Below are 24,075 nucleotides of genomic sequence, written 5' to 3'. Positions count from 1 at the left end.
AATTTTTTTTTAAAGAGGACTCCACTTAGAGGAACAAGTGGTGTCTAGGATAGCAACTGGCTCCGGTGATGTTGGAACTTCTCAAAACATGTAATGGTCAAGAGGCCGGCTAATAAGACTACTCATTGCAACTATTCCTCAAAAAGGGTAAAACAACCAAGTGAAAGTGTATGATCGGCCAAGCAGATATTGACAATGGAAGGAGAAAAAGCCAAGGCTCATTTGATGGAAGAGGCTAATAGAATGGAAATCACAAGCATTAAAATGGAGATGCAATCATTTTTACACAAGCTTGAACCATAGGGAACTATGCTTAGATTCAGTTTCATGTTTACACAAGCTTGAAATGAAAAACTATGCTTGGATTCAGTTTCATGTTTACACAAGCTTGAAACGAAAAACTATGCTTGGATTCAGTTTCATTTTTACACAAGCTTGAAATGAAAAAATTTGCTTGAGATTGTTTTACATGCCCCCAACATGATGAATCGATTCGAGGCGCATGCCCCACAAGCTTCATTACATTCACCTTAGTAGAATACTCATTGCTATCAAGTGGATGGAATGAAGGTTCATTTACGAGATCAATTGAAAGACTCGACTGGGATTTTACGAGATCTAATCAAATACTTGACTTGGAACTTTGCTCCAAGGGACCTTGTTTCATTTTTTAATGAGCTTGACATAATACAAGGAGCTCTGCTCAGATTCCTTGTTTCATTTTTTAACGAGCTTGACACAAGACAAGGAACTCTGCTCTAGGTGACCTTTGTTTCACGACCCATAAGAGGTCATGACTTCTAAGAGGTTCTCATTAGATGGGAGAACAATGCTCTGGAAGGAGAGATCTGGTTCCAATTCCCCCCGTACATAATGTACAACATCATGGAATTGATTATCCGTTGATGTAGGCATGGAACGATTTGCCACATAATTGACCCGTGGCGGGGATGATACCATTGGTACAAAAGGACCATTTATGGAAGATGGTTGACTGGAAGCCATATTTGGACCAGGAAATGAAAGCTGGTTAATAGTGACAATTCTACCTTCATGCGGGAAACAAATCACTTGAAAGAGTGTTGAAACAATAGTTCCCATGTCATAAACATAGTCATGCCCAAGAATTAAATTGTAATCTAAAGGGCCTGGGACCACCATCAAATTTAGATAAATGATTTTTCCTCCCAAAGTAATAGGAAACTAAGGAAGGATTCCTAATGGTTGATTGGTTCCTTTGTTAAAAGCCAACAGATTCTAGGTAACAAGCATAAGTGGCGACGAACCGAGTGCTTGCCAAGCAGTGGAGGAAAGGATACTCACAGATGCACCTTCATCTATAATAGTTCCAGGTACAGTCATATTACAAACCTGTACTATGATCTGGAAAGGCACATAAGAAGGAAGACAACACCCTGCTAGTCAATTCCAATCAAAGGAAGTGACCAGACTACTTGGAGGGGGTACTGTAGAAACGAGAGTATTACCCCCTTGAGTTATGAGAGCAGGAGGATTTTGCTTCTGTCATGATGGAATAGGAGGATTTCCCCCAAGCTCATTAGAATCTGAAGAAACGAAAAGAACCTGAGTGGTATCATACTCACTCTCTATAGGAAAGGTACAATTATCTGAAGGTAAAATCGAGTCATTTGTATCCTCGACCTGTGATTGGTCAGGTATAGACTCATGAGATTCACATTTAGAGAGAGTGGTTTTGACCGACGGTTGATTTAAGTAAGTCACTTTATCAAGTAGTGATTGATTAATGGAGAGTCTCCTGTAACTAGATGGAAGTCGTTGTGAAGAAGCAGGATAGTTATCCAACACTTTTTGGGCTTCATCCAGATAGGGACAAAGGTTGATGGGGTGATTCCCTTCACATAACCTACATTGAAACTTAACTTTACCCTTCTTTCCATGAACTTTACTATCACTAGTTGATGGTGTGTCACCAACATGATCTCTAGAAGTTGATGACATAGGATGATGTGAACGAGAAGACCATTCTTCTAAGATTTGAGGAATACCAGGACAATTTTGAAGAAGATGGTCTCCCGTACAAATTTTGCATGGATATCGAACTTTGTGAGGCTTATGGGATGGTTTCTCATCAAAAGTTGCATTTGAAGTAATGGTTTCTTGGTTGCCCCCTTGTTAAATTCGCTTCTTCTTCTTCTTGTTCCCTTTCTTCTTCTTCTTAGCCACCTGGTTACTAGTATCAATACTTTCACCAGGTGAAGAGGAAGAAGGGGAGGAAGAAACAACCGATGAAGAAGGAAAAAGGTCAACTTTGGGATCAACTGGAGGTTGATTTTGTCCAGTTGGAGGAGTAATCAATTGTGGAGAAATCATGACTTTTTGAACCAAGTAGGTTGAAAAGAACCATACTGGCAAGCCAATGGTAAATCCTAGAAGGGATAATGTAGCCATATAAGGAGCACCAATATTTCCAAAAGGAGGAAAAGGACTGGGGTTCCCATCAAAAGGAATTCCTTAATTGGTGGACTCCGGATTTGTCGCCATATGTCTCAACCTAAGATCAACTAAGGAGCGAGCGTGGAGGATGTTATCCATGGTAAATTAATTTTATTTTAATCAAAATAACATAACAAAACAAAAGAGGGATGATCTACGAAAAAGGATTACCAAGCGACTGTGAACTATAGAATACCTCCCGACGAACAGAGAAGTACGGGCAGGCAATCTCCACGAATGGTGTGTTCGGTGTATCATAGCGTACAAGGAATCTGACTCGGTTACCTAAGGATGGATAACAACCTAGTGTTGTCCTCCAATATATAATTGAAAGTACGTGGAGGCCCAATTCGTATTAGTGTTGTCTAATGCGAAACTGAATAGTGAGAGCATTCCCATATGCTTTACGTACTATAACACTGCCCTATATACTCGAAGGTACGTGGACGAGCTACGATATACTCACGTACGTGGAATGAGGTATCGCACTCGGGATGTATCACAGACAAGTTAGTGACATCTGCTATGTTTTACGACACTGGAACACGTCTCTAGCCTAGAACCTCCAAATGTTTTGCGTTAGGTGACAATGCTCCATTAGGTTAATTGATGTTAATTTTAAGTTGATCTTGATTAAGAATTTTCCTTTCAAGGTTCACCACGTGATGTATTTTCAATTCCTAGAATGCAACTAATATGATAGGCATCCTTTTCATTCAATTTTGACAATGAAAACCTTAGCTAGTAGGGATAGAAGAATCAGATTCTTGTAATCAAAGGAAAAAGAACACATCTAATGCAATTTCCCTAAACTATTCCTATGAGCACACACAAACTTTTTTAATGCACAATGCAAGATTTTCTTTTCAATTCCCTTAATGTTGTGATGAACAAAAGGAAACTAATGCACATACAATCAATCAATCTTTTTGCAATAACGAAGACTTTACGACAGTTCCGTTTCGAAAGAAATGAAGACTTTTACGACACTTTCTTTTCAACAAACATTAATCGACTATAAAATAAGTTTGACAATGAATTGATAGTGATAAAGAAATCATTTAAGAAACACTAAACAATGAAGGAAAAAGGAGGGATGGCAAAGGAAACACAAAATGATTTCAGAGACACAAGCATCATTGACCTTTTAGCAAGCAGAAATAGAAGGAAATTTGGCAAAAAATCAACTCAAAAGAGGGATTTTTGTCATGAGGAGGATTAGTGCAGCCTTGAATGGGAGACAGTGTGCTTCAGAGCACTTTCCTCAAGCCAAGGGTGCTCTGCAACGCTCTGTCTCTAGACCAAACCTGCGCTGGTGCGAGAGAGGCCATCCTAGGGGCTTACAGGCACAATTTTCACCAAAAAACACTTCAAAAGGCTGAAACAAGATCAATGGAAGCATGTGAGGTCTACTAGAGTGTACTAAGATGAAGATAAACTACTCGGAATGATGATCGTTCCATAGTATGGTGGCCACTTTGTTATGAGGAATTTTGCATATATGGGTAAACAATAATTCCCTAGGTAGGTAGCTATACCTAGAACAACAGATTTAAAGTGCTTATCCTTTTTCTATAGATGACAAGTAAGAAAAGGGAATCAAAGGACCTACTTGTTATTTCGCTTTCCTTTTGACTTTTTTTGTGTGGCTCTCGTCGCTTCTCCTCGAACTTAACTCGTTCAAAAAGTACCTGCAAGCATAAACAAAAGACATAGAACCAATCAAAGCAAGATATCTATCGACTATAAGTAAATGGAATCATATAAATTAACACATATAAACATCATATATCAATATAAGCATTTGGAAAAAGGTGTAAACAGATTTATTAAGTAGAAGGAAGAATTACAACCATGAAGTCTGATCCATTGTCACTCTTCCAGCTTAGGTTCCAACCAACATCACATCAATAGCACAACACTCTGGTAGCATAACAACACTTGCTTATAATCTCAATCTTCACACCAACAGTATCTCCTTACAAATTCTCAAATTCAAACTCTTGATCACTTAGATGAGTGCTCAATGTATAGGAAAATGGAGGAGGTTTGGTCATAAATGAGGGTATTGAATAGCCTTCCAAACTTAGAGTTAGTTTCCATGGAGGAAGGGATGAGAGGATATAAGGTTACTTAACTCATTCCTTATCCAATTTCGAGCTCATAGGAGATGATAAGTGTGTGAATCTTCTAGATGGCTTCAGAACATAAGAATATTCCCAAAACCCTATGTGAATTTCGCTCAATCTTGTCTAGTGTAAGTCAAAGTGGGCCTAGGTGCTCTGAAGAGCACCCTGACATGAGCCTACCTGCACTAAAGTGCACTTACCCTTGTCCAAGGCTGCGCTGGTCCCTCAAGGAGGCATTTTTGGAGGGATTCAGGCCAAAATCTCTGAGGGAAGGAAGCATTCAAAGTGGTGACTTGTCTAGGGCATGTAGCAACTGAATTAGGGTTTGATGAGCCCTAAAAGTACTGATCTGAATCATGGGAGTGATGTACCCAAATGGATCTGTAACAAGGAGTAGATTCCTAACATGACAATGTGATTCTCAAGAGCATATAGCAAGGAGAAAGCATAAAGAAACACCTACGAAGAAGAAGAAAAAAGAGAGTTATGATGGATACATGAAGCATATCATGGATCGAGACAGAAAGAAGACATTGCATGATGACTTACAGGATTTTGATATTGATCAAAGACACTTTGGAGGGTGAAGATGAAAAACAAAGTGTATTTTTCATGAAGATGAAGCATAGATCATATCTAACATCAAGAAGGAAAGATGAACTAGCAAGCAAGACAACTTGGCATTTCCACCTCATCATGAAGTCCATGTCATCAATGTCAAGTTGTAACTTGTACAAGTGTCATCATACTGGTCAATGTGTGTCCATGTGTCATTCCGCATCATCATGTGGAATGTAATGATGTATTCTTAAGAAAAGGAAAAAATGTAATGCGTGGAAGTACAAGATTCATATTTGGAACATGAAGAGTCACTTAGTCATATATGGACAAAATGTTTGTAGGAGAAGTCCAAAAGTCATTTAGAAGTTCAAGAGTTGCATAGAAGTCCTAAGGTCATAATTAAAGCCCAAGAGTTATGAAGGTAACTCTAGAGTCACGGGGATATGAAAGGTCATCCCCCTTGTTATAAAAGCAAACTCATAACTCAAGCAAAGGGATTTTGGAGGCTTACACCTTGGAGAGCTAGTCTTGGCTTCTCTTCTTGGATTACAAGAGAAAACTATTGTTTGGAGAAGCAAGAAGTGACTTAATGTTCCATTACTGGAACTAGTGTCTCACTATTGTAACTGTGTACTTGGATGTCCCACCTTATAATTGAAGCTCGATGAGCCAACACATTTTCATGCATGTATTTTTAATGTCTTAGGACTATTCCTTGGAAGTTTTTTATGTTTGTTTCATTCATATGTACTAAGGAAATTGAACTATTTCGGTGGCATCGATACTTATATTGTTGAAGGTGTGTTGTATGTGGTTTAACGATCATTCTGTCTATATGAACTATTTCGCTAGATAACTAACAAATTTTTATTTATCATGTGTCTTTGTTAGGTTAGTATTATTACTTCCTTCTAGAGGCTCACTTTTTGTCTCCCCCTCGTGAAGGTCTCCTTTTACACATTGCAACCTATGTTTCACAATGTTAGCTTACTTTCTTGTTCAAGGGTTATGTATATGATCTCTTATGTTATCTGTTCAAACCAATATGAACCTTTATGATATGGTGGTCAAGTCGATACTCTAGATGGGGCTCCTACTCCAAACGATGTGAGGTCTAATTGAGACTTCACATTGAGGAGATCCCCTGTGTGTTGGCGGTATCTAGCACCATTAACAAATTGGTAATTGAGGCTTGGAGTCCTTACTCTTTTTATTAATGGAACTATTTTTTATTCTGTGTCTTTTGTTCTAATATAATTTTTGAAAAGATATTAACTTGTGTAATCTAACAATTGAAAGAAATAATGATTCACCCTACTCTCAATATCTCCAACATTATTTCCATGTTTATGCAAAAACCTTGTGAAGGACGTTGGTTTTCTATGAAAAGAATTCTAAGATAACTCAAGACATTGGACTCAAGTGCTCTAAGGTGGATGACTTAAATTTGATTAGATATTATAATTTGTACTTTGATGGGGACAAAGAAAATGGAGTGTCAACTTCAAGATATTTCATGAGTCTTGGATTAGTAGTTGTCTCTTGGAGATCATGCAAACAACTAATTCCAATATATTTAAAGGAAAAATATATGCAAATTTTACAAGGAATAAAGGACATTATGTGGCCCAAGAAAATACTTGAAGCTTTGTAAGAGAAACATGTGAATTATACTCCTCTTCTAGTAGACAATACTTTTGCAATCAAGTTTGCCAAGAATCCTACATGATTGAACCAATCATATCCACAAGAATTCTACGTTATTGAATTACGCATACCACATAAGAATCCTACATGATTGAACTAAACATATCACACAACACTATTTAGAAACATCATGATCATCTAGATAGATTCACTCATGTAAAGATATACCATGAGTTTGATGATGAGATTCCACCTTTGAGGGGGGGTCCCTATCTTGGATCAATCTCTAGAATTTCCTTTTGAAGCACCATATCCTCCTCATGAAGAATTTTCATCCACTTCATAAAAATGGGAAGTTCAATTGGATGATGTGAATGAGAGGATTAAAAGGATCAACCTTGATGAAAATGTAGTAGCGTCTTAATCAATTAGGAAACCTAGGCCATCTCAAAAAGTCTCGTCTATGTGGCTCATTAAGACACTTGAAAATGTTATTCCTAATAAATTTGGAAATATTATAATGAGAAGTCCAACCAAACAATATGGAGTTAATGCATATAGCTTATTTTTAGATTATGTAAATGGCACGGATATTTATATGACTATGATTTGAATCCATCTACAAACTTTGAACCAACTTCCTTTGACAAAGCCACTTCTCATTATGAACCAAAAGAATCTATGCAGAAGGAGTTTGATGCTCTCGTCAAGAATAAGACCTAGAATTTGGTGGGCTCTCCATTTGAAACTAAACTAATTGGTTGTACATAGATCTTCATGAATGAGTACAAATCAGATGGATCACTTGATAAAACACAATGCAAGACTCATCGCAATAGGATTCAAATAGAAATAAGGCACAGATTATGAGGAGACGTTTCCCCCAAAAAAACTAGGTTATCGTTCATTTTCTATTTGTCTTGGTAGCACAAATTGGAGGTAAAAATCATCATTTGGATGTGAAGACTGTCTTCTTGAATGGCTAATTGAAAGATAATTTTTTCATGAATCAGCCAAAGGTTTTTTTTTGTTTGTGAGGGGACAAGGATATGAAGTATGTAAACTCATCAAATCCTTATCTAGCCTACAACAAGAACCATGAGCCTTGTATGAAAATTGAATTTCAAGCACTTTTATCTTGATGTTGTGACTCTATTTGTTAAGAAAATTGGTAAATTTGTTTATATCTTGTAATGTATGTAGATGATATGTTGATAACAAAGAGAAATAAAAGCTATAACACATCTAGAAAGAAAGAGTTGAAGAAAGGCTTTGAGGTGAAAAAATTGGGACACCTTCACTACTACTTGTGAATTTTAAGTGGCTCAAAATCTAAACATATCCATTTCACAAAAGAAATACATTGGAAAAAGGTTGGAAAAAATCGGCATGACCGAGTGTAACCCTCACTCTACTTCAATGGAATAGAATTTGAAGATCAAAAGAAGGGAATGAATTTGAGGATGCAACTTAGTATAGATAGCTTCTTGGAATTATTTTCTACCTTACAACCTTCAAAATAGATACTTCATTCATTGTTAGGATTCTTTCTGTAACCACCCCATCCCACATTTACTTGCTTTTACAATCTCTCCAGGTAAACATGAGATGAGAGTTACTATGACATGACCCAACATCCAAGTTCCAGTTATGGAAGTGGGGTCTACTAACCAGAAACTTACTAAAACCTCTTAGGGACACCAGATCACCTAGGTGTCAGACCACAACCCCTGGTGATCATACCCTAAGTTGGAACTTCTTTTCAGCTAAGCTCACAGCCCAACCTCACGCATAAGTAGTTGCGAGTGTGGATAAAAGGCTCTAGTCGCATGCAAATGCCTCCCTCTGTGTGGTTGCAACTGAAATTTCGTAGTACCATGCATGCGGTCATGATAGCAATGCCACATCTTCAGGGCTAGCCTATAAGACATTTCCCATAACAACCCAAAACTTTCCAAAATCAAGTTTAAGGTGATGACACGACTATATGATAAGTACTAAGGCTAGATATTACTTAGAAGTTGTCAAACACATGAGAACATTTTTTCAAACATATAGTAAACATAGTAACTATAGGTCATGAATGCATATATGTTCATTGTCCCATTAACTTCAACAAGGAATAATAAAAAAGGTTTAATGCCTTCTCAAACTAGATGCAACAACACTTTTTAGACCATGCATTCACATAACCATTTAGTAACTTATCAAATCATGAATAGGATCCATAACCAAAGCAAATAATTTAACCAAGCCTATAACTATCATATAACTAGAATGAATCCATGACAAATCAATCATAAAATCAACACATTAACCAATACATGTTCTCATTCATCACAAAAAGGAAATAACTCATATTAACATATGCAAATGCCAACCAAGTCAGGGACTTCCATGTACCACCCAACCATTAATTGAGATTAACCAAATTTCTCTTTCACCCAATCACCCATGTGCCATATTCCAAGCATGAATGTGGGATCTTATGGGATAAATAAAAACATAACCAACCAGGGCTTACAGAGGCAAAATGACCTTAACCCTCAACCACAGTGATTTCACCTAAACCAATCCAGAAATCACTAAAACCAAACAAGTCTGGATGCCTCCAACATTCTTCATCATACCCAGAGGAATTTTCCTGTCTCCACCCATCCATCAAGAGTTCAAGGAGAAATCCCATCTCCACCCTTGACCCTTGGGAATTTCCCGAGACCACCTCATCAGGATACAAATTCTACCGGAGATCCAAAGCTTAAAGCAAACAAGCAACCCAAAACACCATGGCTATCCAGGAAATGGCAAGGCAAGGCTGAAAACCACTCTCATTCCATGAAAATCCCATGCCAAGAAAACAAGGCAAACAAATGACCAAATGCATGTACCACGTATCTAAATCTCAACAATGAAATCACACATGCAACATGTTACCTGCAATGTCCTCTTGTTGTATCTTATTTTCCAACCTTTTCCTTATGCTCCCTTGATTTCCTATGCTTGTCCTTTGCTTGCTTGTGTCCAAGTGCTTACTTTGTTTTCTCTTAGAGCTCTATTTCTGAAAGTGGTCAAATCTAGAACTGATAAAAGTGGTGAATTGTTTCTCTGATGCCTTTTTATCATTGAATTTTAGTCTCTTCCTTTCCTTTTTCCTCTTTTCTTCATTTTCCCTCTTTTTTTCTCTAGTTTCCCTTGCATGCATATTTGTGTCTCTTAATCTCCTTTTGCTCCTATTTTCCTTTATTTCTCATATTAAATTGTCATTTATTGCCTCTTTTCCTTTGCCAATGCCTTTGCCAATTTCCATAGCCATTAATTAACTACAAGTGATGCCCACTATGATGTTTTTCCCTCCATTCGACTTGGAATATGTGTCCCACGACCTTGGTCTTATTTTATTTACATGGAAAATAACCCAGGGTTGTTACACTTTCCATGTTTATGCAAAAACCTTGTGAAGGACATTTGTTTGTTGCAAAAAGAATTCTAGGGGAACTCGAGACTTTTGACTCAAGTCTTCTAAGGTGGATGGATTCAATTTGATTAGATATTTTAATTTAAACTTTGATGGGGACAAAGAAAATGGAGTGTCAACTTCAAGCTATTTCATGAGTCTTGGATCAATAGTTGTCTCTTGGAGATCACACAAACAATCAATTCCAATAGATTTAAAGGAAAAAAAATATGAAAAATGTACAAGCAAGAAAGGAGATTGTGTGGCTCAAAAAGATACTCGAAGATTTACAAGAGAAATTGGTGAATTCTACTCTTATAGTTGACAATACTTTTACAATCAAATTGGCTAAGAATCTTACATGATTGAACCAAACATATCACATAACATAAATTAATTTGATGTCATGTGGAGGTCATGATTATTCATTTAAACATTATTCCATAAATTAATAAATTATAGACATCTTCACGAAACTCTTAAAAAAAAAAAATAAAAAAAAAAAATAAATAAAATAAAAAAATAAAAAAAAAATAAAAAAATAAAAATTTAAATTTTTAAAATAATTTTTACATCACAAATATCACTCAAAATTGGGAAAAAAAATGTGAAATACCTCATCTTCATAATTATAATATTTTATAAAAAATATGTAAATAATTAAGTTAGAAAAGCTATAAAAATTAAATGAATATGAAAAATCATACTACCTTAAGAAAACAAACCATACTTACATAATGAAAAGCAATTCAAAAATAGAATTATTCCTCAATCTAGGTAACAAAAAAAATTATTTTGATCATTTTTAAGTTATATGTATCACCTAAGAAAAACATATCAACATATCAACCAATGACATTAAAGGATTTTAAATAAATCGTGCATGGATGGTCTCCCCTGAGCCCAAAAACTAAGTACCTTTACCTTTTCTACATCAACATATAACTAGAATAGAAAACAAATCGATCAAGTCAATAAAATTCTATAACATTCTAAGAAATGTGGCCATTTCCATTGGGCCTAAATTTTATTTAGGCACCTTGAATAGCCTACCGAATTCACGAAGTTATATCTCTAGAAAAGTTAGGCCTCTATATTTTGTACCTCATCGAATTGACTTAGTATCTCAGGTTTGTAGGTTACATCATTTTTAGATTTCAATGGCTACTTGTATATCACCAATTTATTACGGAAAACGTGTCACATTCCAATTTCAACAAGCATATCAATGCGTTGGTTGAAATTTCAAGGGAAAAGAAGTAATCTAACATTTTGGCTTCGTCCATTTTTGAATGAAAAAATATTTTATACTCATTAATAAATAAATAATAATATATGAAATATTCAAAAGAAAGACAAAAATATTTTATTTAATTAAATTTATAGTTTATACACGAGAGTTTGATATTTATATTTATAGTAATGAAATTAATATAAAAGATAGGCATAATAATTTTGAAAATAATGATATTTATGGGTTTCAATTCATTCTTATTTTAAAAACTAATAGTTTTTTTTTGGTGTGCATTGTTCATTCAATCATTATATCTCATATTTATAGTAATGAGATTAATATAAAAGATAGGCATAATAATTTTGAGAATAATGATATATGTGGGTTTCAATTCATTTTTACTTTAGAAATTAATAGTTTTTCTTTCGTGTGCATCATTCATTCAACCATCATATTTGCATGTCTTGTTTGCATTGTTCATTCAACCATCATATTTGCATGTCTTTACTTGTACCTGTACCCTTAATTACCCATGCACTAATATTATCTCAAGTTTCCTCATATTATCCATAACCATGCTCTAAGTTTTGTTGGGTGACCTTCAACCATGATCTGAGTTTTCTCCCCTATCCCCTTCCCTCTTATAAGTAGTTTTTGGCTTACCATAAACATCACATTAACAAGAGGTGGTTTCAGTTGTCTATGAACCATACATTGAATTAATGGTTTCTTGATGATCACAAACCTTCACATCACACAGTTTCTAGCAAACCACAAACTATATATTGCATCAATATGGTTTTAAGATTGCCACAAACTTCACAAGTTATACATGTCTTATTAGGCTTACATCACAACTGACTCAGATACATACACATTCCATCCATGGAGATTCCACTTAAATATTTTTGGAGGACCACTATAAAACTTGAAATATAACATGCAAACTTGGTACAATAATGTGACTGACATAACAATATGTTAATGAATTTGTTATTATTATTCCACACACTTTTATCTACATCCACCACCTAATTTCAATTGTTGCTCCAACCAATATTATTTATAGCCATAACAATTTCAGTTATTGCTCCAACCAATATTATTTATAGCCATAACATTACCATGTCTTCTCTGAACCAAAATCCAAAAATTTCTTTCCCTATTATATCAAAGACCTCGATAAACAACCTAATCTATTGATTCTTTACTTTCTATCTGCATTATGCCTTCCTAATATTTACTAGTCAATAATTCAGGTAAATAAAAACGATCAAAAACCTAGATAAACGACCTAATATAGTATTGAGTTTTTAATTTCTATCTTCATTATGCCTTCCTAATATCTAGGAGTCAATAATTCATGTAAATAAAACTAGTTTGTTGTCGCTTTCTTTAACAAAGACTTTAGTTATTATATATAATAATAGCGAGCTTAATTAAATCTCACTCAATTCTTCAAACCAGATTTACATGAATAACATAACAATTTTTAAAATATTGGAATTCAGAAGACCATTGGAATTCAGAAGACCACTTAATTGTATTCAACAAAACTTTAAAATATTGGAATTCAGAAAACCCCTCAATTGCATTCAACAGAACCCTAACCTGTAAAAGCTTCATTCATATATAATAAATCTGATTAGGATTAATCTCATCATAGTACTCAGTTATGTCATTCCTGTAAAATTCTTAACTTACAGCCCAAAGATCATCAATACCGAATATTTCACAACCAGAACTTAATATGATAGATGACATACCTTGATTAACAGCGGAAGATGTAATGGCTTTAACTTACAGCCCAAAGATCATCAATACTGAATATTTCACAACCAGAACTTAATATGATAGATGACATACCTTGATTAACAGCGGAAGATGTAATGGTTGCCATCTACTTTGATCTGACTCCTGGCTATTCCTCTTCTTCAGAATTCGGTTTCTCTCCTCTTGCCCTCACTTCCTTTATGTGCTTCTTGATGGAGAAGAATGCAGCTCTTGTGTGTGGGAGAGAGAGGACCCAATCCTTTATATATTATTTAACTCTAATCTGGTACGTCCATCATATACCAATTCAACGCTTAAGATCTAATGCTTTAGATTAGAAACTGCTTTAGGATAAAATCTAAATGCTTTAAGATTAGATCGGGTCACATTAAGATTAGAAACTGCTTTAACGTTAAAAAGCAATGAGCCTTTTGCTGTTTCTAATAGCAGTTTCTAACATTCTCCCACTTGACCCGACTATTCATAATATTAAGTGTTGAACATCATACTATGATAAATTGCTGAGAGTTATGGCGGTTGTGCACTATTAATTCAATGCATTCCCTTCCATATACTACAATACCAGCAATCCATCAATTCATACTCATAATTTATATAAACCAGCATAATGGTCCACATAATGTCTTATATCATAATGATTAAACATAATATCTTTATAAGACTCTTTCTTGTTTAAAATTACATAAAATACGTATTACTACATTAAAACAAGAAACACATGATTGTATATCAGAAACACATAAAAGAGCTCAGAATGTCACACATCAATTATCATTAATACAACCAAGACCCATTCTTTGAATATGTTCCTTAAATTGTCTTGGTTGTAACCCTTTCGTCAAAGGGTCTGTAATCATAAGTTTTGTCCTGATGTGCATGATTGACATTCTTTGTTTCTGAACCTCATCTTTCACAACAAGATACTTCAGTTCCATATGTTTGGCACCTTTAGAGTACTTGTCGTTCTTTGAGAAAATTACTGCTGCAGAGTTATCACAATAAATTTTCAGCGGCTTGCTAATGGTGTCGACAACCGCAAGTCCTGAAATAAAGTTCCGCAACCATAATGCATGAATTGTGGCTTCAAAATATGCCACAAATTCTGCCTCCATAGTGGATGAAGCAACGATAGTCTGTTTCGCACTTTTCCATGATATGGCACCTTGAGCAAACATAAACAGGTAACCAAAAGTCGATTTTCTAGTATCGATGCATCCAGCAAAATCTGAATCGCTATATCCAATCACTTCCGATTCATTGGATGAGCATGTAATCTTTCGTTGAGAGAAATTCCTTAGTCTCATGCAATATACTTAAATTATTTGCAGCAAGCAAGACGTCATCAACATAAAGGACCAGATAAATAAACTTGCTCCCACTGATCTTTCGGTATATACAGTGATCAACCGTATTTTCCTTAAAACCAAAAGATGTAATAATGGTATTGAACTTAATATACCACTGCCGGGATGCTTGTTTAAGCCCATATATTGACTTCTTAAGTTTACACACCAATTGTTCTTTACTTTCTACAGAAAAACCCTCAGGTTGATCCATATAAACATCCTCATCAAGATCTCCATTCAGAAAAGCTGTTTTCACATCCATTTGATGCAACTCCAAATCATAATGAGCTACTAATGTCATTATTATTCTTAGTGAGTCCTTTTTCGAAACAGGAGAAAATGTCTCCTTGTAATCAACACCATCTTTCTGAGTGTAACCCTTAGCAACAAGTCTAGCTTTATACCGTTTGATATTACCACTAGAGTCGTGTTTGGTTTTAAAAACCCATTTGCATCCGACTCTTTTACAGCCATGTGGTAACTCAACGAGATCCAAAACTTCATTCTGTTGCATGGATTTCAGTTCTTCTTTCATGGCATTAATCCATTCCTTTGACTCTTTACTTTCTACAGCATGTGAAAACGAAACTGGATCCTTATTGATTCCAATATCATAATCTGATTCTTGCATATAAACCACATAATCATTAGAAATAGCTGACCTACGATTTCTTTGAGGTCTTCTTAATGCTACTTGTTGTGGTTCATGCATATCAGCATTATGTAAGTCATTTTCTTCAGGAAGTACTTCTTCATTTATATGTTGTTCATTATCATCATGCTGTTATACAACAGCTGGAACAACATTTGGAGTAGTAGTAGATGGAGGAACTATTCTAGGTAATGTAACATTTACCCTTGTTTCCTTTATTTCTACTATTTCTCTTCTAGTACTCCCACTGACTTCACCGTTCTCAATGAATCTTGCATTACCAGTTTCTAATTGCCTCTCAACTTCATTTAAAAACGTCTCAAGGACATTCACAAATATCAGTGTGTATTAGTTCAAGAAGCTAGCTGCTTCTAGTGGCTCCTTTCTTATTATGTTATTATGTTTGGTTTGTTTACCTTTAATACAATCCACACATAATTCTAGATCACTAAAGTCCAAATTTGACAAAATTTCATTACTTACTAATCTCATCATTCTTTCTTTGGATATATGACCTAGTTGTTTATGCCACAAGAAAGCAGAATTTTCATTCAACATGCTACGTTTTCATCCAACATTATTTACTACATTCAACAAGGAATTCGCATAAGTGTCATTCAGTTTCAATTTATATAAACCGTCAATTAGAATACCAGAACCAACATTATCAGCATTCTTATATAAATCGAAACAACCAGATCCAATCATACATCTAAAACCAGAAATATCCAATTTACTTGCGGAAATAAGGTTTCTAGATAATGAAGGTACATAAAGGGTATTGTATAAGTTTAATACATATCCACTTTCTAGAATTAGACGATAAGTCTCTTTTTACAGATACGACATTGAACACTCTTTAGTTCCTTCTTTTCCTCATCCTGCCCATTCTTAGCAGGTGCCTTTTTCTTCTTGAAATGACTTGATTTTCCTTTCTTTTCTTTACCAACTTTATTACTCATAAAACTTACTGAGTGATTCACTTGATTTTTCAAACGTCCTTCTTCCTAAACAAGTCTACTGGCCAATTCATTAACATTCCACTTATCCTTTATAGTGTTATAGTTAATCTGAATAGGTCCATATTCAGAAGGTAGCGAGTTCAGGATGAACTGGACAAGAAAAGAATCCTCTACTGTAAGTCCCAGGGAGTTTAACCTTGCTACAATATTAGTCATCTCTATAATGTGCTCTTGCATAGTTCGCGACCCATCAAACTTCATGGTCGTGAGTTCTGCCATAAGAGTACCAGCGAGTGACTTATCAGCTGAACGAAAACGCTCTTCCACAGACTGCATATATTCCTTAGCAGTTTCTGTTTGTGGAATTGTTGACTTGATGTTGTTAGCAACAGTCATCTTAATAAACATAAGGCTCAATCTGTTACTGCGTTCCCATGCTTTATGGTGTGATTTTTCTGCCTCAGTACTATCTCTTGTAAGAGCAGCAGGCTTATCCACAAGGAGTGCCAAGTCAAGATCCTGAATACCTAAATGGAAATTGACTTGTTCTTTCCATTCAGAAAAATTAACACCAGTGAACAATGTAACAGATGAAGCATGTGTATTCATGGTAACTCCTTGATTAAAAATGAAATAACTATAAGCTCATAACTAACGCGATTCAGATGTAGACATAATAGTATAAAATAGCACTCCTTTGGGTAGATACTATCCTATACTTAACATAATTAAATACCAAAACATAAGTAGGTAACAAATATGTTCAATTAAATAGAACTGACATCTTTGGATGATCAATATTTATTTAATCAAAATATCTATTAAACCTCATCATGTCAACTAGTTATAGAACAAGACTTTCCTTTGGGTAAGCTCTCAGGTTCTATCATTAGTGACGCCAGTGTTAATTGGTATTATTATAACTGGCAATTTCTATCATTAATCATTATGTCACTTATGCACTAAATGATTATTCTGATTTTGACCACTTTGGTGATTAACAAAATCATAAATCTCATGTGCACAAATAACTTATAACACATACCTTATGCAAAACAACATTCTGATTTTGACCACTTTGGTGATTAACAAAATCATAAATCTCATGTGCATAAACAATCATTAATGTATGCAAAACAATCATTCATAGAGCAATTACTTTTATGCCCAAATTTCAAACAATTATTTTGTACCAGTAAACTTTAATCGTGCAAAGCCAAAACAGTAAATGATGCACGAAAAGACCCTTCTAAACTTCAATCCAAATTATATTGAATATAAGTAATTAGAGTCCATATTTCCAACCAGCAAATGTGACCCTTGGAAACTAATACCCAAATTACAGGTCTTCCAAACAAAGTTCGGCCATAAGGAGGATTCTCCGCGAGCATCATCGGTTCAATCCTGGCATCTTGACCGATTTAAACAGAAAGAATAAGCATAGTAAATTTTGCAGGTTATGCATGGAAAGGAAGGAATAGTCAAAAGTGGGGCTTTTCAAAGTTTCGAACCAATACATGTGGCGCTATTTCTTTCTTTAAAAATAAGAACCATTTCTGGATTTACTGTAGCACAGGCGTAAAGCTATAAATCATATGTATACTTAACCAACCATGGATAGGCAAATAAAGATAACGAAAAGCAGGTCATTCATTAAAACCCATATTACGGCCCATTTGAATGAAAACTCGTGGGAGAGAGCCAATCTGGTATTTCATGGGAGAGAGCCAATCTGACTCCGTAAAAGGGTTGAATATAAAGAAATCGATATAGTTGTGCACGTCCACGATTTCGTCCCCTTTGATTCATCGATACAATAATATTGGGCGGTGAGTATGAGAAATCTAGGGTGCAGTTAATGAGGGCAATGAAATAGTTGTTTTACAACTGGAACTCAAAAGCAACAGTGCCTCACCCTTCTGGAAACTCAAATCCCAATCTCAAAACTATGGAAAGCAATCATAATATCACGCTGGTGATCTTACTGTGCACAACTCACAAAAGCTAGATGTGGATCATGCGTGGTAAGGAAAATTTATGCTCGTCCACTGCATGCATGGCGTGATGTTGAGATCCCACGATAGGAGTCAACCTCTTATCCAATTGAGGAGATATTCAGGAGTCAGATTGGGGTTTATCAAGGGACTGCATCCGAATATACGACAAATGTTTTGAGTATATGTTCAGCGAAAAGATTTAAACGTATCCCATACCCGCTGAAATTTAAGGCGAATAGACGACACGAGAAGGGGAGGGCGGATTCCAATTAATTCCCGTTGGCTTAAGACTTCGATTAATGGAGGACAAAACCAGACGTTATGCAGAATTTGCTTGCGGTGGATTTGTTTCGTGATCATTTCATGAAACCCCCACAATTTCCCGAAGGCTCAATCACTTGAGTAAAGCACAGAACAGATCAATTGCAATTATAGGAAATATTCGGTTATTGATTGTGGCTCTGATACCAAATGTAAAATTCTTAACTTACAGCCCAAAGATCATCAATACCGAATATTTCACAACCAGAACTTAATATGATAGATGACATACCTTGATTAACAGCGGAAGATGTAATGGCTGCCATCTACTTTGATCTGACTCCTGGCTGTTCCTCTTCTTCAGAATTCGGTTTCTCTCCTCTTGCCCTCACTTCCTTTATGTGCTTCTTGATGGAGAAGAATGCAGCTCTTGTGTGTGGGAGAGAGAGGACCCAATCCTTTATATATTATTTAACTCTAATCTGGTACGTCTATCATATACCAATTCAACGCTTAAGATCTAATGCTTTAGATTAGAAACTGCTTTAGGATAAAATCTAAATGCTTTAAGATTAGATCGGGTCACATTAAGATTAGAAACTGCTTTAACATTAAAAAGCAATGAGCCTTTTGCTGTTTCTAATAGCAGTTTCTAACAATTCCACCATGGATCAAACTATCTTGTAAGCCGTCAGCAGTGGCCACGTAAGCTTGTCGCATCTCAAATTTAAACTCTGAATGATATTTAATGTCTGAAGCAATAGATAGAGGATCAAGGGCTGTTTAATGAACTTCGACACCCCTGATGCTGTAGGAGGCTCCAAATTCTGGGACTTTCAGATCCGGGTACTTCAACTTTCGGGGCTTCTAATAGTGGGTTCTTCGATTTTGGAAGCACTACCGCTTCTGGTCAATCAATTCCAGAATTTGGTGCAATATCTACTCCAGAATTGGAAGCAGTAAAACATTTGAATGTACTTGAGTTAAAATCATTGGGCATAATTTTATTTTTATTTTTGCATTTACTCCTCAGTAGGATAATATGGAGAGGGTCATCAGTCTCATGGTCTCCCTGGATTTAGGTTTCTTTTGTTAAATCTTTGATTTGAATAATCGGCTAAAATTAAATGGATATTTAATTCTAATCGGCTAAAATTAAATGGATATTTAAAGGAGTTAATAATAGAAAGATTAAAAGAATATTTACCATATTTTGGTAGGAATTATTTTTTCATATACCAAGGAAATTAGGAAATTATCCAAATGCATATATTAAAAATTAATATAGTGTAAATTAGAAAATTATTTGCCATTTTATGCTAAGAGTATTATGTCAATTTTTTTTTTAAATGAATCAAGGAAATGATCCAAAAGCATTATAAATTAATATTAATTAAAAGTTATTATATTATATATTTATATGAAGGAATTAAGTATTTGTTTTTCTAATTTACATATTATCTGAAAGTAAGTAAAATTTAAAGAATTAGTATAGTTATAAAAATTAAATGGTTAATCAATGTTGATAAGCATAAATCAATAATAAATCTCAAAAAACTTATTTCATTTTTATAAAATTGTTAACATTAAATAAATCATAAAAATTAACTAAATTATAACAATATTTAAAATAATAATAATAATAGATAAAAAATATTAATATATAAGTTAAATATATATACAATTAATATATAAGTTATATATATATATATATATATATATATATATATATATATATATATATATATATTATTATTATTATTATTATAAAAAACATATAACTAGAGTTTTAACCATGGTGATTTATTCTTACTCTAGAGACTTAAATTGTAAAAAGGTTTCATACTACGTGCCAATACTATAGCTCATCAATATAACATGCTCAAGAAACCATAACTCATTTCATATGACTTTTTTAAATTAATAAATTTAATTAAAAAAACATAAATACTTTGAAAATAAATCTCAAACATAAATTGTGTATACTATTAAAAATATTCTAAAATATTTTATAGAAATAAAACTATCTATTTAATACTTATCGATAATTAAATTAAAATTATACAATTTATTCCAAAATAAATATACTTATAAACATAATAAAATTCAAAGTATCAAAACTTGAAATATTATAAACATTATACTTTTATTTATCTTCAAATATTTATATTATATTCTTTTTAATCTTCCGCGTTTGGTTTTTAATCTCATCAATAAGATTTTGCTGGTCTACATTGTGTTCTTATCGATTCACTTGTTCATTGTTGTCTGAAAAAACTGTGCTTGGCTAGAAAATCATTGCAATAAACATAAATAATATTCAGCGTCTCTTACTTAACGAGTTATGGGCAGGACGAGTTGGAAGGGTAAATATAGGCTCAGATCTAATTGCAAATTTAGATATTCAATAGATATGAATCTCAGTTGATATAAAAAATATGCAATCCATCTAAAAATAAAATATCCAAAATCAATAAATACATATTTATTTTTATATATAGATATATAATAAATTATAATTATATATATGAACGGTATTTATTTTTATTAAATTTGTATAATTGTGATAATACATATTTAGAGAATTAAAAGAATATTGATGTGATTATCATGGAAAATATGTCTGAAAAATTTGATATAGATTATAGAAGTCTTAATTCAATAAAAGAAAGTTCCCAATTTTCAATTTTTAGATTAAAGATTGAAAATATGTTTAATTATCGTTTTTCTTTCTAATCTTTACTATTACATATTAAATTTGTGAAACAAATTTGTAAAACTTTCATCCCTCATGTGTATTTATTTCCTTCATGTGGCTCTTCTTTTTATCATCTTTCTCTTATCATCTTTCTCTGTTCCCTGATGATGGATCCCATTTGGGATTCGAAACGTTGGTGTATAAATTCTACAACTGTGGATTCTCCGGTCAAAAATTCAAAAATTACAATATTTATGAGATATTATTAGAAAATTGTTGGCGAACCTTCTGAGCTTGACAAATGGTGCTAATGAGCTTATGGACAAGTTCTCACTATGTTAGCTGACCTATTGAAAGCAAGTTAGCTAAGAAGTCAGCCTCACCAATCTCACATTGACATAGTGTACATGATGGACATAATATACATTAATGACATAGTGTATATGATGGACATAATATATATTAAGAGGATATGTTTCATGTTTTAGATAATTTTTTTGCAAATCAATCTCACAACTTTTTATTCATGCTCGTAGTGTAAGAAGATACAAGCAATATGAAAGTAAGTCTCGTCACCAACTTTTTATTCACGCTCATAGTGTAAGAGGATACAAGCAATATGAAAGTAAGTCTTATCACCAACTCTAGCTTCTGTAGTTTTGGTGTTTGGAATCCATTTATAAATAATTTCTCCCATGTATACAAAGCAAGTGGTGATAGTTTATCCAAAAATATTATAGTAGGTTTATCAGCTTATCTTTTCAGCTTTAAGGGGGACAATCTGGTTGTGAAAAATAGTGTAAATTTTTTTTTTTTTTTATCTATTACTGTTTAGCTTTTGTACTATCTAAAACATATACCAGATATATAATAAACATAGAAAAATATTTATCGTAGATATATGAAATGCCATATAGAGATAGATAAAAACAAGGAACATGAAAACAGATCGTACGAGAAAAAGATAAAAGTGATGCAAAAGTTATTTTTGTATATTTTTGGTGAATGGGATCGAAATCCATAAATATGTAATTTTCTTTTATTAATGAAAAATATTTTCCCAGTTAAAAAAAAAATAAAATTTTATAATAGTTTTCTAAATCACTTTTATTTTTTTATTATCAAATTAATTTTATCTTCGAATCAACATGCATAAGATAGATCCAAATAGTCTATTACAACAATACCATAAAAATTAAATATTTATACGGCAAAGGAAGAATAAATATTATGACCTTTTAAAGTAAAAATAAAATTTTAAATTTATCGATAATGTAAAATAAATTTTATTAATAAAACCTTTATGATTGATCAAATTTCAAACTCTTAACACGTAAAAATAAGATTTAACCTCGGCCTGGAGTATGCCGTAAAACTGTTTCTGCTTGGCTAAGAGCTCGTCTTCCTGGACGTAAGGAAACAGGTTAATGGCCCAAGACCCAGAGGCATCTGGGAGGAGTGATAGCCCGCTCCCTTACGGACCACCACCGGGTTATTACAGGTGGCGTGGTTTTCCTTGATAACAGTGATGAGTCAAACCGACATTCGCGGATAGCAGCCAGAGATGGCTGTCCTCACTGTTGGTTTGACACCTGAGTTTGATAGGTTTTACCACCTTCGGATAAAAAATAAGATTTAACCTGCCCTAAACCGTAGCTAAGGCCTATAGGCAGCCATTTAAGCTTATATGGGTGGGCTAATCTAATCTAATATTAAACATAGCCAATAATATAATCTAATCTAAGAGTGCTACAATCAAGTACTTCCATTTTCTATTGGTTATCATGGGTAGCACTCACAGACAATAAGCAGTTATGGCATTCATAGAGAGTGGTATTCAAGCGGAGACGGAAATAAACATCTCCCTCATACGCATCGGTGGAGATGGTGGCGATTCCTCGTGCCATTAAGAAATCTCCGGTGCCTCCCACCACTGATATATCTCTGTATTTAGTAAGTATTGGGTCCGCTCCAGCGAATGTAATGGTGCCTCTGTGCTCTGTAGAGTTGAGAACAAAGGTGAATCCGAGCCAAGCGCTGAAGGTGTCCTTCATGTCATAAAAGTAGAATCCCTGAGCTCTGCCAACCGGAGGGGAGCGCATATCATTGTCTAGCGTGATGGGATCGTCGAAGACCACCAGATCTCCAAAGTGGTTATTATCAGTGAGGGTGGTGAGGTTGGCGCCTTGGGGAGCCGCCACAATCGCAGATGTAGCGTTCTCGGCGTTTCTGCCATTGTAAAGGACATCGTGGAAATAAAAAACCTTATTCCAATAAGGCTTTTCGTATTCGCGCTTCTTCCAGACAAAGCCATCAGTCACTTGCAGCAATACAGTGGATACCAGAAGCCATAAAATGCACAAATGCACAAGCTCTCTACTACTGGACTTCACTGGCATTGCCATTATATGCATAATGATAATGTAAATTGCAGAAATACAGAAGATGGGATCTAGAAATAAATATTTTAATTAGAACTGTAAGCGACGAATGCTCTGTGATCAGTTCCATGCTTATATAGACGTTTTTTCTGATCTCAACGCGTACCTACCTTATATTCTTTTTCAAATAGGATTCTTTCAATACTCAATCACAAGATGGTTGAGTGCGAGAAAAGCCTTGGGTCACGCAAAATAGAATATCCGTGGTCAGCACGCGTGACAGATTCATGGAGACTGAGAAAGAACTTCAGATCGAAGGGAGGTCCTTGTAGAGTATCAGTGCAAAGCACTCTATGTAGTGGACATTACGGTTACGCCACGCCTTGTTTAGAAGCCGCCGTGTTTGCAGGTAGCTATTATGACCGTCGCAGGAGGGTTAAGCTTTATGATGTAGTCTAATTCTGCTAAGCCATTTAGAAGTACA

At 34.4% G+C, this 24,075-nt stretch overlaps 1 protein-coding gene across 1 annotated transcript; it reads right to left on the bottom strand.

Annotated features, from left to right (window-relative positions):
• Positions 1 to 22,479: 22,479 nt before the first annotated feature.
• LOC149197935 (disease resistance response protein 206-like) lies at positions 22,480 to 23,692 on the bottom strand. Its single transcript, XM_089404012.1, has 2 exons — positions 22,851 to 23,692; positions 22,480 to 22,561 (listed from the first exon to the last, which is right to left on the bottom strand). The coding sequence occupies exon 1, from the start codon at positions 23,622 to 23,624 to the stop codon at positions 22,983 to 22,985; it is 642 nt and encodes a 213-aa protein (XP_089260138.1). The 5' UTR covers positions 23,625 to 23,692; the 3' UTR covers positions 22,480 to 22,561; positions 22,851 to 22,982.
• Positions 23,693 to 24,075: the final 383 nt, after the last annotated feature.

The sequence above is a fragment of the Pinus tabuliformis genome, chromosome 2_2, assembly GCF_031772625.1.
Source record: "Pinus tabuliformis cultivar Carrire ecotype Pingquan chromosome 2_2, CPIR1, whole genome shotgun sequence".
In the NCBI taxonomy this organism is placed as follows: Eukaryota; Viridiplantae; Streptophyta; class Pinopsida; order Pinales; family Pinaceae; genus Pinus; species Pinus tabuliformis.
Note: the sequence above shows the minus strand (reverse complement) of the source record. Positions and strands in the feature narration are given on the sequence as shown.